Source organism: Pavona decussata, unplaced genomic scaffold, assembly GCF_977016875.1.
Source record: "Pavona decussata unplaced genomic scaffold, jaPavDecu1.1 SCAFFOLD_180, whole genome shotgun sequence".
In the NCBI taxonomy this organism is placed as follows: Eukaryota; Metazoa; Cnidaria; class Anthozoa; order Scleractinia; family Agariciidae; genus Pavona; species Pavona decussata.
This window is the reverse complement of record NW_028145590.1, coordinates 1,268,114-1,283,431: the sequence shown is the minus strand read 5'-3', so window position 1 is coordinate 1,283,431 and position 15,318 is coordinate 1,268,114. Positions and strand designations below refer to the sequence as shown.

The 15,318-nt window shown below is 37.1% G+C and overlaps 2 protein-coding genes across 2 annotated transcripts; one reads left to right on the top strand and one right to left on the bottom strand.

Moving 5' to 3' along the window:
• Nucleotides 1–459: 459 nt before the first annotated feature.
• Nucleotides 460–3,218, bottom strand: LOC146463155 (uncharacterized). The gene is made up of 4 exons (XM_085084713.1): nt 3,113–3,218; nt 2,493–2,588; nt 2,021–2,162; nt 460–651 (listed from the first exon to the last, which is right to left on the bottom strand). The coding sequence occupies exons 1-4, from the start codon at nt 3,194–3,196 to the stop codon at nt 536–538; spliced, it is 438 nt and encodes a 145-aa protein (XP_084940839.1). The 5' UTR covers nt 3,197–3,218; the 3' UTR covers nt 460–535.
• An 8,817-nt stretch (nt 3,219–12,035) lies between these two features.
• LOC146463154 (perlucin-like protein) lies at nt 12,036–15,150 on the top strand. The gene is made up of 3 exons (XM_085084799.1): nt 12,036–12,059; nt 13,858–14,031; nt 14,575–15,150. The coding sequence occupies exons 2-3, from the start codon at nt 13,866–13,868 to the stop codon at nt 15,027–15,029; spliced, it is 621 nt and encodes a 206-aa protein (XP_084940925.1). The 5' UTR covers nt 12,036–12,059; nt 13,858–13,865; the 3' UTR covers nt 15,030–15,150.
• Nucleotides 15,151–15,318: the final 168 nt, after the last annotated feature.

Sequence of the window (15,318 nt, the reverse complement as noted above, 5' to 3'; positions counted from 1 at the left end):
AATGAATCGGTCAAATCAAAGCTCTGACCTCCTGACCCTTTTGCCTTTCCGGGTTTAGGAACTGGCTGGCGGAAAGTGAGAGTACACTCTGACTGAGAGCACACTCAAAATGAAAACGCATTCAAAGTGAGCGCACATACGCAAAATGAGAACGGTCTCAGAATGGCAACACACTCAAAATGACAAAGCAGTCGGCTATTAAAATACAAGACAACAGTCCAAATACAGGAAACCCCTCAATAAATTTTACTAGACTAATTTTGACACACATCAACCGCCATACTACCCGTCTTACCCTAGTTCACACAATTATTCTAATGCTTGCGTTTGCGCTTGTCTGTGAAGCATAGAGAGAGGAAGAGAGAGGAGCCTGGGAACGAGGTTGCCACACGACTCGTGGTCCACGCTCGTGTTATCGCCGTTGAATAAAAGCTACTATCCACCCAAGTTACCCAACAATCTTTAATTAAAATGAAATTTATTACTAACAAATAATTTATTAAGGTTCTTCGGTAGAATTTTACAAAGTTGTGTGTCATAACTCCTCGCGTTTACTGGAGTCACTTTTGCTATTGTCCGGGTCTGTCACTTCCTTATCAAATTCCTCATCTTCATCGTCATCGTCATCATCTTCATCATCGTTCACAACTTCTACATTTAACAACAAAAAAGAAAAAGAAAATAAACAAACGCAACAGTTTGCAAACGGCAGCTTAACAGAGAAACCGTCGGAGGAAGCAGAGAAAAAGCAGCAAAAGTGACACCAGAACTTGGCAAAGATAAGAGGCAAGTACATAAAGTAGAATCACGCCTAAGGATGGTGTGACGCGTATTACGTGACATATTACCTTCACACATGGACAGTTCCTGGTATTATTCAGGACCAGACCTTCAACGTTATTTTTTTTTTTTACTACGGTCAGGCCTTCTGTCCACGCGCAGATGATCGAAAACAGATTTCCAAAATCGAGTGCAAAGTAAAATCAAGCAAATATATAGTTTGGCGCGGAAACAAACGAAAATGTAAGAATTCGAAAACGATGAAGTAACATGAACTTTACAAAACAAGTGACGAAAAATGTTTTTGAAAATCCGTTTTCGAATAAAACCGAATAAAATGCCTGAGTGTGAATGCGGCATAGCTATTTTTTTATCTACTCTGTTCGCTTTTTCCTATTCTCCATACTGATTTGTACACGAGCCACCATACCTAATTGTACAACGAGTTTTAATGCCCCGAAAACTCTCCTGTTTAATATAGTTGACAAACCTTTATTATCCAAAACATTTCTGTCCAAAACCTTTACTTAAACAAAGTGTTCGTTTTGTCCAAACCTATTGCGCAGACGCATTCTGGTTAGTTACGTTTTCATTGCTACAGCAAAATTAACCGTTGTGGTTAACTAGTCTCCTTTACTTAAAATGCTGCCGTATTGCAAAAAGGAAATTCGAGCACGAACAGCTTCCTTAGATCGGATGTTTTGCTCAATTGATCTTGTTGTAATAGTCAAAATTCACAGGATTTCATCTACCGACAAAAAAGAGCTAACCAAATGATGAACATCGCCCAGAAAACTAGTGTTCAGTAGCTTTCATTTGAATGGTCACACTTTAGGATTACATCCACTGAGTCAAAAGTCTGAACCACCTTGTAGCATAATAAACAGCACCACAGGAAAGTACTGCTCAGTAACTTTCATTTGAACGGACACACTATTGGATTTCATCCACAGACAGAAAGTCAAATTTTGACTCTAAGAAGCCGATGGGCTCCAGTTCCCATACAGCAGGTTCCATCGTCAGTTATGTTCTTAAAACCACAATATACATCCGTACGCAAGCGTCAGTATTTCGATAGCAAGCCTACTTCGTTTCATCACAGCGGCAACCACACAAGCGAAAAACCCAGCATATGAGACAGAACCAAGTTTCATTTGAAGTTCAGTGTAGTAGTTGCCTTTGGCTAGTTCTTCTTCTAGCTGTTGTTCTTCGGTCTTTGTGTTTTGCGCCGTCGTTTTACCTTTCTTTTCTTTCTTCACACATTTGTCACCGTCACGTTTGAAGCCTTTCTTGCAGTCGCAAGTGAAGCTACCCCGGCATGTTTCTGCAGCTTTGTGTGGCTTTCTCGCAATCGTGTTCTTCTGTAGAACATTCATCCACATCTGTAAAATTATATAGAACAAACGACATCTTGAAGTCAAAATTAATTATCATTTCATCTACTTTGTTGTTACGAAAGGAGCTCTCTGCGGTGCTTCTGGTCTACTTTTTGAAAATTTGAACCAACCGTTCGATGATAATTATCTTAGAGGACGTCTAAGAAAACAAAGAATGGATTCAATTTTTAAAAAAATGTAGGGTCTTTATCTTGAGCCAGGGCCTGATCTTGAGCTATATATATAGAGAGAGGACACTCAGAGGGAAGGTAAGGATCTTATAATACTGTAAAAATCTGTTTAACAAGACATCCGCATTGAATGGCTGTTCAATACCTTTGCACTCATTGTCAACCATTTTGTATCCTGATTTACATTTCGTGCATTCCCGTGACCCTTCTCCAATGCAAGTCTCACAGGCGGAGTCACAAACTGAAAGAACAAATTTGTTTATCACATCATGTTTCTTTTTGGCTTTAAATAGGAGATGCTGTGGAACCTCAAGGCTCTCGTGGTACTAGATACAGGCAGCGGTCATACGTTGCCTTATGACCGTATAAATAGGATGCAATGTACAAACTACTGTATTTTAACTATTGAAATAATTTTGCACCTGCGCGATGAGAAATCGAAAACGTTTATCTTGTACGCAGTACAAAGCTTAAAAAGGGGTGACTAAGAAACCTCAGCTTTCAATTGTAACAAAGTTGATAAGGGAAGTTTCTTTATGTTATTGCGAGAGTACCGGTTCGGTACAATACCGCGCAAAACGGGAGACTGGGGATAGTTGGGCTGTGACGTCAATATTGGAACGCTTAGTCTTGCGGATTCTTTGTTCCTCAGTTGTTTCGTTCTGAGTATTCAACATTCCCATTCATATTTTCGTCCACACAGTTTGCTTTCTCTGCACATGAAAAACGCAAAAAGGTGCTTTTGATATACCCCTATTTTAATACCTCGACAAGCGTGCGTTCCTGGCGTGTTGTCACAAAACTTGCCGTTTTCACAGATGGTTGAATTTTCCGCGCATTCGTCGACATCTGAAACTAGAAAAATTACTTCTGCTGAAACAAAATGTCTTTATTAAGGAATCGTTTCTTTGACGCTATTCTGGAAAAGCAAAACTGGAAATGGACAGGATCGTTTCCGATCTTTAGGCTAATTAAACAGAGTTTGAAGCAATTGCAAGCACTGCACTTGTATCTGGGATTTGCTAGCCCTCAGTAAGGCATTTAAGACTTTGCTTAGCGGGGACTCAGTTGAGGAAAAACGAAAAAAAAACAAAGGAAAAACGGTCATTTCATTCGCCAGTTTTGACTTTTTCCTCATCACCTGGTATCCGTCTAAGAATTATTCATGTATATCCTGACTTAAAGTAAGGTTAAAAATTACCATAGACTTTGACTAGCTAAAGTCATGAGAAGGATGCACATTTTTCGAAATATGACTGGTACCTTAGAAATAAATTTACGCTGCCACACAGACGATCTCTTATCAAACTTTGCATCGTAGCAATGTTCTAAGAAAAACCAATGATGTCTGGGATATATTTATGAGAAAGAACGAGACGTTGAATTAAACTGGCAACAACATCGCATAAACGAATTTTCCTTTTACTGAATTCAACGAAAAGGTAAGAATTCAATAAAACTATTAGAGTGTTGAGGACGACCGCAGAGAGAATGTATTCTTAAAGCCCGTTTCGTATTCCATTTAATATTGGGATATTTGATAAATGCCGGTTTTGATTGTTCGAGAAGGAGCTATTGTTAGTGGCAACTACACGGAACGGATGATACGTAATAAGCATAACTTGAGTGATTGATACTGACTTTGTCTACTGCGAACGTTAAATATATTCCATGTATTGATCAGCAAGAATCTAGCCACTTCGCACTAGCGTATACAGATCGGATTGTGTTTAAGAGTTGGCTGTGTTGACGAAGGTGAGTGCTGAGGGTTTTCTCAGTGTAAGGTAAAAAAGATGTTGAAAGCTTGTTAAAAGAACGTTGAATTAATTTTAAAAGTGCTTAAAGCTTTCAATCAACATCGATTCAACATTTCCTCTGTTCTGAAAACTCCGTCCAGTTTTTGCTTCTGATATTTTACCAACATCCGTTCAATTTTTGATGAAGGAATGTTCTTCAAATGTTGCTGAATCGCTGCAAGGCAAGTGAACGAGACTTGAATACGATTATCAGTGATTCTTCAGTGCGTTGACTATTTTGGGGTAATTATAAATTTTAAATAGAACAAAAGTTAGTTCATAGCTCTTCTTTCAGACTGATTTATTGTTGTGTTGTAATCTTTTCAGGAAAACCTTTCTTATTGAAATGCGCACGTCAGTATGAGCTTATTCTGCTCTCGTGAATTTCTTTCGCGCTATCATACTATTTTAAAATAATAATTGACTTTGAGAGTTTTAGGATGAGAAACAGTGTACTCTGTAAGCAGAATTACGATAGAAATTTCAGAAATAAATCCCATTTTGTGTCAGATTTTGCCAGCATATAAGTACTTAAAGTGGAGTAGACGCGTGAACGATATCAATTATCTTAATTAAAAAGAACCCTTCCTGGTTAGCATGTGTTATTAAAGAAATGGTAAACGCCACAGCCGTGTAACCACGAACCAGCCGTGCAATCAATTTTCGAAAGCGTTTGTTAATTCATTGAAAACGAAGTTCCTTTATCAATAACCTATGAAAGTAAAGGGTCCTGGAATTTTAGAAGTTGGAAAATTTAATTAAGAAATGCTAGACGTGCAGCTTCCAGTTGTCGAGTTGGGAGGTTTGCTAAGAACTCATGATCAAGCAGCTCAGTTGCAATTCAACCTCCCGAGTGTTTGGAATTTCTTAATTAAATTTTCGAACTTCTCTATAATTCCAAGACCGTTTATTTTCAAAGGTAATTGATAAAGGAAATTAGTTTTCAATGAATTAACAAACGCTTTCGAAAACGATTTTTTTTTCTAGCCTGATCTTCCTGGTGAGGATACCGAAGAAAAGAACTCTGCGTTCAAATACTCAAATATTCATAAGGAAGCAAAAAAAGATGCGTTTATTAGCTGATCAAATTAAATTTTAAACATTGTAATACCTGCATGCTGGATTATTTCGGATGAAGGTCTTATCAAAATCTTTCATAGTTTCGGCGCTTAATCGGAACCAAGAGCCACAAGTTTAAGCTTCTTGAAAAAACACATAAACTTTCATTGTGGCTTTATTTCTCAAACTATGTCTGCGGCCAAAGCTCTTTAAACTCGGCACATCTAGGACAGCCCTTTTAAAAACAAACCAATATTTTGATTCTCGATATTTACACTGTACTTGTATTAGACTAAATAAAATTATAGATTCATCGTGCTAATGGTTTAAACAAAAGTTTAACGATTCATACAGATCTGCTGCAAAGTGATCGAAATACAAAAACTTGAAATTCACGGTTGCTATGTATTATAGTCTTCCGCTTTAAGTAAGGTTTTTATAAAAATTCAACTTTTTATAATATTATGCACCGTGAACCAAGCCGTCGATTCTGTTTTCCATTTCGTCCATCAATCATTTAAATACCTTATTTTCCTCTCCCAAGCCTAATTTAACTAGCAGAGCTCTATAACCAGTGTTATAAATTCTACTTCGCCCATTTTATTTGTAACTGCACAGAGTTAGTGGCCTACACGAAAGCCTTGCTCCTTTGGCCGCTACGCACTTCTTCCCTAGAGGGTAAAATCACTTAAATAAATTGCTCTGTATGTTTAATTTTTTTCTTGCTGTAAAATATATTGAGTTTCATTCTAGTAAGTGTGAATAACAAATTGAATTGAATTGAATTAAATTAAGGGTTCACCAGAACAAAATTTAAACAATATACTTAAAATGCTGTCTTCTGTGTGCCCAAATACATATTGATCTGCTCGAATACTTATACTTTAGGAAACGGAATTCTACTTCCTGAATTTACTAGCTGATTGTTTTAACAAATGGTAGCTGACCTTTTTTTTGCATTTTTAATAACATATTTACCCAGCCCTTCGAAACGAAAGAAATTAGGTTTCCCGTGTAACGACATTTTGTTCAAAAAGTTTTTCAACGAAAACTGTAGATTCTATTTACAGCTCTATCCGAGTTTCTGAGGCTTTAGCTCAAACGCAACCATGACTCGGAAAAGCATGGCTGTTCAGTTGTCACTAGCAACTACACTAAAACGCACGTGTGATTGAAATGCAAGACTCCAATGATTGATAGGTTTGTCCCCTCCTTCAGCTGATTTTATTCGGTTGATCAGTAACAAAGTTCAGTTCAATTTCAAATTAGCGAACTGTCCGTTTGTGCTTTGGAGCTGACTTGACCGAGTGGAAGTACGGTGATACAACTGAAAGGTACTGAACGATCTCAACCTTTTAACTTAACTAACTAGATGAGATAAACAGTGTTTATCTGAATATGCTCTTCTGTAGAACAGATGACAGCAAAAGGTCTTTCAGAAAATACGTACTCAAATTACTCGGATATCGCATTCTTGAGTTTTGCAGCGGTCGCTTCTCTAACTTTTCGCGTGCCCGCTTAAAGTCGTCGCCTTTGTCTGAAGAATACTAGAGTAGACATTTTAAGTTCCTCCAAACATGATTTCACATTGGTGGAACGCGGAGTCTTTCCCTATCCCTCCGAAGTCAGTCCAACAAACTCGACCAAGAAAGTACCCGGTGGTATCTCCAGCATTGAAAGGAATGCCTATATTTTAAACTCTGAATTATTTTGGTTAAACTCGGCGGACTAATAAAAATCCGTCACAACAGAACTAATCCAAGCACGTACCACCTACAAGTTGAAGGTTCCGTTATCTTTGTTTAATTTTTCTAGCTTTTGTTTTTAATTCTGCATATTAGGGTGTCTTATTTTCATGTTTGATTGATTAACAAAAATAGAAATTGGAATTTCCCCCTCAATTTTCGTGTTGAAATCATTCATAGCTGCGTTCGAAAAATGAATTTTATCATATTGTCCCTTCCTGGGGTTGATCTGAGGGCGAGGTTTCAAGACTGAACTAGAAGTTCAAATCCCAAATTTCTTAAATTTTGAAAGCAAACAAAGAAAGACATCAGCCCTGATGGACTTTTATCACGAAATTCGAACGAATGTAAATATACGCTGAATCTGACCAATATTTCTCTGACAATATAGTCACAAGACAAGGCGAACGAAATTATAGCATTCATTTTACGCCTTGATATTGAAATTAAAATTGAAATGAAAAACAAAGCTTTATATTATCTTAATTGGATTAATTATTACTATCTTATTTGTTTTTTTCTTAACTGAAGTAGTGATTCCCCAGATTTAAACCTGTCGGCAAAAGTTCCATCCAGAGTAACCTCCATTACAATCCCATCTGTTTGCAGGTCCATTTTAAACATAAAAACAAACATTTTCTTTAGTTTCATTGGTAAGAAGTTACAATTGCTGTTTAGATAGGCCCCTACCACGGAAAATTCCTGAATTCCTCGCCTTGTTAAACTGCGACGCTGGCCTTTATCAGTCGTTGAGTGGTCGTTAAAAATATGTTTCTATGGCTAAAGAGACCATTTACATTTACTCAGAGTGCATCCAACCAGCTTGAAATTGGGAAAAATTATCATAGACTTTTACTAGCTAGAGTCACGAGAAGGATGCACATTTTTCGAAATATCACTGGTATCTTAGAAATACGTCTACACTGCCACGCAGGCGATCTCTTATCAAACCTTGCATCTATGCAATATTCTGATAAAAACCAATGATGTCTGGGATATATTAACCTGAGAAAGAACAAGACGTTGGATTAAACTGGAAACCATATCGCATTAACGAATTTTTCTTTTGCTGAATTCAACAAAAACATGCTTGAGGTGGACAGCCCTTGTTTACGGAAAGGAGGCATATACTAAGCATCATAATTCGCTAACATTTCATTTAAATGCTAACTTAAAAGAATTCCATTTAATGTTGGGATATTTCATAAAAGCCAGTTTTGATTGTTCGAGAAGGGGCTATTTTAAGTGGTAACTACACAAGCGTGATACGTAATAAGCATAACTTGAGTGATTGATACTGACTTTGTCTACTGAACGTGAAACTCATGGCGAGCCGCATTGTTCGAGAAGGCGCTATTTTTAGCGGAAACTACACAAGCGTGATACGTAATAAGCATAACTTGAGTGATTGATACTGACTTTGTCTACTGAACGTGAAACTCAGATATTCCATGTATTGATCAGCAACAATGTAGTCACTTCGGACTAGCGTACGGATTGGATTGCGTTTAACAGGAAAATCGATTCTTATAGACGCTTAGAGCTGCAAACAAAATAGCTGTCCACTCGGTCGTTCAGCTGTTCATCTAGTTTCGCGGGTTCGTTGACTAGGTTTCTCGTTCGTTCGTTTTTGCCGGCGAGCGCTCGGCGAACCGTTTGATAGTTAACTCGGTCATTCGGCTATCCGTTCGCTCGCTCGGATGTTCGTTCGCTCGGGCTTCCGTTTGTTCGTTCGTTCGTTTGCGATTCTGGTTTGTTTAGTTGTTCTTCCGTTTGTCCAGTTCTTCTAGCTATTCATGGGCCTAATCATGTTATAAACAATAAAATTTAACCAATTAAAAGCTGTATTAAAACATTACAAAGAAGTTCCTTCATGTTTTATACCTATGGCTGTCATGCTACAGAGAAAGAGTTCTTCTTTCTCCGATCTAACACAAATTCGGTTTTTGCCTCGAACATTCTACCAACATCCGTTCAATTTTTTCTGAAGGAATGTTGTTCAAATGTTGCTGAATCGCCGCAAGGCAAGTGAACGCGACTTGAATACGATTATCAGTGATTCTTCAGGGCGTTGACTATTTTGGGGTTATTAAATTTTAAATAGAATAAAAGTTAGTTCATAACTTTGAGAGTTTTAGGATGAGAAACAGTGTACTCTGTAAGCAGAATTAAGATACAAATTTTAGAAATAAATCCCATTTTATGTCAGATTTTGCCAGTATATATGTACTTAAAGTCGACTAGACGCGCAGATTAGCATGTGTTGTAAAAGAAATGGTAACAGACGCAACAGCTGTGCAACCACGGACCAGCCGTACAATCAATTTTCGAAAGCATTTGTTAATTCATTGAAAACGAATTTCCTTTATCAATTACCTATGAAAGTAAACGGTCCTGGATTTTTAGAAGTTGGAAAATTTAATTAAGAAATGCTGGACGTGCAGCTTGCAGTTGTCGCGTTGGGACGTTTGCTAAGCACTCAAGAAGCTGGCTAGCAATTCAACCTCCCGCGTGCATCCATAACTCGATTATTGCATGCTGCGCGTTTAGCATTTCCTAATTAAATTTCCGAACTTCTCTATAATTCCAAGACCGTTTATTTTCAAAGGTAATTGATAAAGGAAATTAGTTTTCAATGAATTAACAAACGCTTTCGAAAAATGATTTGTTTTTCTTACTGCTGAGGATACGGAAGAAATGTTTAAAAGCTGAACTCTGCGTTCAAATATTCAAATTCTCAAATGTAGGAAACAAATAAAGAAAGGCAGCAAAAGAAGCTGCGTTTATTAGCAAATTAAATTAAATTTTAAACTTTTAATACCTGCATGCTGGATTTTTTGGATGAAAATTATGAAAATCTTTCATAGTATTGGCGCTAATGGAACCAAGAGCGACAAGTTTAAGCTTCTTGAAAAAAACACGTAAACTTCCATTGCGGCTTTATTTCTCAAACTATGTCTGCGGCCAAAGCTCTTTAAAGTCGGCACATCTAGGACAGCCCTTTTAACAACAAACCAATATTTTGATTCTCGATATTTACACTGTACTTGTATTAGACTAACTGAAATTATTAATAGATTCATCGTGCTAATGGTTTAAACAAAAGTTTGAGGCCTTGTTCATACAGATCTGCTGCAAAGTGAACGAAATACAAAAACTTGAAATTCACGGTTGCTATGTATTATAGTCTTCCGCTTTAAGTAAGGTGTTTATAAAAATTCAACTTTTTACAATATTATGCACCGTGAACCAAGCCGTCGATTCTGTTTTCCATTTCATCCATCAATCATTTAGATACCGTATTTTCCTCTTCCAAGCCTAATTTAACTATCAGAGCTCTATAACCAGTGTTGTAAATTCTACTTCGCCCATTTTATTTGTAACTGCACAGAGGTAGTGGCCAACACGAAACCCTCGCTCCTTTGGCCACTACGCACTTCTTCCCTAGAAGGTAAAATCACTTAAATAAATTGCTCTGTATGTTTAATTTTTTTCTTACTGTAAAATATATTGTATTTCATTCGAGTAAGTGTGAATAACAAATTGAATTGAATTGAATTAAGGGTTCACCAGCGACAAAATTTAAACAAAATACTTAGAAAAATTAAGTTGGAAAAAGTTTTAAGAAAACGGAATTCTATTCCTGAATTTATTAGCTGTTTGTTTTACCAAATGGTAGCTGATCTTTTTTTGCATTTTTAATAACACATTTACCCAGCCCTTCGAAACGAAAGTAATTAGGTTTCCTGTGTAACGAGATTTTGAGCAAAAATTTTTTTTAACAAAAACTGCAGATTTTATTTACGACTCTATCCGAATTTCTGAGGCTTTATCTCGAACGCAGAAAAGCTTTCATAGTATCGGCGCTAATGGAACCAAGAGCGACAAGTTTAAGATTCTACAAAAATACACGTAAACTTCCATTGCGCCTTTATTTCTCAAACTACGTCTGCGGCCAAGGCTCGTTAAGTCGGCACACCTAGGACAGCCCTTTTAAAAACAAACCAATATTTTGATTCTCGATATTTACACTGTACTTGTATTAGACTAAATAAAATTATAGATTCATCGTGCTAACGCTTTAAACAAAAGTTTGACGCCTTGTTCATACAGATCTGCTGCAAAGTGAAAGAAATACAAGAACTTGAAATTCAGGGTTGTTATGTATTAAAGTCTTCCGCTTTAAGTAAGGTGTTTATAAAAATTCAACTTTTTACAAAATTATGCACCGTGAACCAAGTCGTCGATTCTGTTTACCATTTCATCCATCAATCATTTAGATACCTTATTTTCCTCTCCCAAGCCTAATTTAACTATCAGAGCTCTATAACCAGTGTTATAAATTCTACTTCGCCCATTTTATTTGTAACTGCACAGAGGTAGTGGCCAACACGAAAGCCTTGCTCCTTTGGCCGCTACGCACTTCTTCCCTAGAAGGTAAAATCACTTAAATAAATTGCTCTGTATGTTTAATTTTTTTGTTACTGTAAAATATATTGTATTTCATTCGAGTAAGTGTGAATACCAAATTAAATTGAATTGAATTAAGGGTACACTAGTGACAAAATTTTAAACAAAATACTTAAAATGCTGTCTTCTGTTTGCCCAAATACATATTGATCTGCTCAAATACTTAAGCTGAAAAATCAAGTTGGAAAACGTTTTAGGAAACGGAATTCTATTTCCTGATTTTATTAGCTGTTTTTTTGACCAAATGCTAGCTGACCTTTTTTCGCATTTTTAATAACATATTTACCCAGCCCTTCGACACGAAAGAAATTAGGTTTCCGGTGTAACGAAATTTTGAGCAAAAATTTTTTTAACGAAAACTATAGATTTTATTCACGACTTTATCCGAATTTCTGAGGTTTTATATCGAACGCAACCATGACTCGAAAAAGGATGGCTCTTCAGTTGTCTCTAGTAACTACACTGAAGCGCACGTGTGATTGAAATGCAAAACTCCGATGATTGATAGGTTTGTCCCCTCCTTCAGCTGATTTTATTCGGTTGATCAGTGACATAGTTCAGTTCCACTTCAAATTAGCGAACTGTCCGTTTGTGCTTTGGAGTTAACTTGACTGAGTGGAAGTACGGCGATACAACTGAAAGGTACTAAATGATCTCAACCTTTTTACCTACTGAATAACTAGATGATATAACAGTGTTTATCTGAATATGCTCTTCTGTAAAACAGACGACAGCAAAAGGTCTTTCAGAAAATACGTACTCAAATTTCTCGGATCTCCCATTCTTGAGTTTTGCAGCGATCGCTTCTCTAACTTTTCGCGTGTCTTAAAGTCGTCCCCCTTGTCTGAAGAATACTAGAGTAGACATTCTAAGTTCCTTCAAACATGGTTTCACATTGGTGGAACGCTCTTTCCCTCCGAAGTCAGTCCTACAAACTCGACCAAGAAAGTACCTGGTGGTATCTCCAGTATTGAAAGGAATGCCTATATTTTGAACTCTGAATTATTTTGGTTAATCTCGGCGGACTAATAAAAATCCTTCACAACAGAACTAATCCAAGCACGTACCACCTTCAAGTCGAAGGTTCCGTTATCCTTGTTTAAATTTTCTCGCTTTTGTTTTTAATCATTGCATGTTAGGGTGTCTTATTCTCATGTTTTATTGATTAAGAAAAATAAAAATTGGAATTTCCTCCTCAATTTTCGTGTTCAAATCATGTAAAGCTGCGTAGGAAAAATGAATTCCATCATATTGTCCCTTCCTGGGGGGGATCTGAGGGTGAGGTTTCAAGACTGAACTAGAAGTTTAAATCCCGAATTTCTTAAAGTTTGGAAGCAAACAAAGAAAGACAATAGCCCTGATTCTGACCAATATTTCTCTGACAATATAATCACAAGACAAGGCAAACGACATTATAGCATTCATTTTCCGCCTTGATATTTAAAATTAAAACTGAAATGAAAAACAATTAAAGCTTTCTATTATCTCAATTGGATTAATTATTACTATATTTTTTGCATTTTTCTTATGTGAAGTGGTGTTTCCCCAGATTTAAACCTATAGGCAAAAGTTTTCATCCAGAGTAACCTCCATTACAGTCCCATCTGTTTCATGTCCATTTTAAACATGAAAACAATTATTTTCTTTAGTTTCATTGGTAAGAAGTTTCAGGTGCTGTTTACGTAGGCCTCTATTCCGCGGAAAATTTAAATTCCTTGTCTTGTTAAACTGCGACGCTGGCTTTTATGTCGTTGAGTTTTAACCAGTGTAATAATTTACATACAGTAGTTCCTGCATTTTGAGTGGCTAAGAGGATGTCAATTTATCCTAAACAGTGCAAAATATTGAAATTTTCGGTGCAGGCGGTGAAATTTCCCGTGCAGATTGATGCGATTTACAGAGTAACAACACTTTTTTCATTTTACACGTTTTCTAATCAGTCTTTTGATTGTTAAGTGTTCTGGACGACAAATTTCAGTTGCTTTGATCAGTAATGAAAAAATTTGTACTAAGACGCGTCAGCGTAAAACTTATGACAGGCTGTCAATCTCCCATGTTATAGGCGGAGCATATTCACGTCACGTAACCAAATTAAAAAGCGAGATGCAAACTGTTGTGCGGCAAAATAATCACACTTGAAAAGTTTACAAGGCTACAAATAACACGAGCCATATACCTTTCACACGTTTTCAAAAATGCAAATAGTTTCCGGTTATAAACAAGCATGTCACTTTTTTGGATATGTCCAGAAATGCACGCTTATAAGATGCATGAACTGTAAGATAGACATCACAAGGTGTCCCCAACCCTAAATTCTTATTAAAACACAAAAAATTATGTCAAACATGAAGTCGTATGAAAAAGGTCTGTCTTATATATAAAGTTCAGGGTTAGGTGCATTTCTGGGCATAAATGGACTCTCTCTCACTCTGTTCCGCAGAACCAAAGATGGCTTTAAAGGAAACAGTGTTCATCATGTTCTTTATCCTGTCGCCTATCGTAGCGGATCTTGGGGAAGATCTGCAGAAGGAGATAGACGAGATTAAACAAGTGATTAATGAACAGGTCCTAAAGGCGCTGGATGATCTGTCAACAAAGGCTGGAAAGTGCATAGGTGCGAGAATTGTAGTTTTATCAAGTTAAAAAACATGAAATAAAAAAACATTTATTAAACGACCCCTTGTTCATTTCCCTAGAGTAGCTGCCTGAGTAGAGGTTTGACTGAATTCATGATTTCGTAAAATTGCTTCTCTAAATTAGTAATTCCCTTGAAGAGAAGCTAAAACAATTATAGCTTGAATGTTAATTCACAATAGGGGTACAAATTAAATCACATGGAAGCTAATTTCGTTATTCGGTTTGGATCTAAAAAAGGTAAAGCAAAAGGTCAATTTGTATCGCTGGGAAAGAGCATAAAACATTAAATGTCGTTGAAGTTGATATATAACTCAGTTGCTTAGTTAACTTTGAACTTTTACAGAACCTTTCCTGATGCGGCATTTTTTTATAGTTTCAATTATGTAAGATTTGCCTACTTACACTGTCGACCTATGTAAATTCTAACATGTATATTCTCTGACTATGTAGACATATCTGAACGAAAGACAGAATGCAAACAGACCATGGTATATTTGTTTCAATTTTTTTGCTTTTTCAGGTTGTCCAACTGGCTGGGTTAGACATGGAAAATCGTGTTACTACATCGACGATACTCCAACCCAAACTTGGAGTGCTGCTCGAGCAGCTTGCAAAGGTCTGGGTGCAGACCTGCCTACAATCAGCTCAGCAGATGAAAACAAGTTCATCGGTGACCTGGTGTTTAAACAGGCCACACTCACGTGGGGTGGTGCCTGGATTGGAATCCAGCGACATCAGGCAGATGATAAGCTGTACTGGATTGATGGCACTCCAGTAGCCGGTGGGTATACTACATGGGCAAGGGGGAATCCAAGCAACTCAGGAGGTAACGAGGATTGTGGCCACATCATGGGAAAGGCTGGTCCAGGCTGGGAGCACCAGGAAAAAATGTGGAATGATGTACCCTGCGCTTTGACGGCCAGTTGGTTTCGAAACAAGTACCCAGTTATTCTGTGCGAGAAGTCACTGATTTAAGGAGTACAGCTCTTTCTTAGAGCGCAGCCGCTCATGGGGTTTCATTATCGTTTTAAGTTAAAGGTGAAAATACTAACTAATCAAAAGCCAGCTGACTTCTAGTCATTTGTATTGTAAGTTAAAGTCAATATAAACTGAGTCAATTAAAAAAAGGGTGTTGGAAACAAATTCTAAATGTGGTTTTATTTGTGTGCCTTTTGAAGTAATTCGGTTGGGGGGTGTTTCTTCTGCCGCATGGAGTCAGCAAGGGGGGTCATGACATCTGCGCGATGCGGGTGCCTTTATTCTC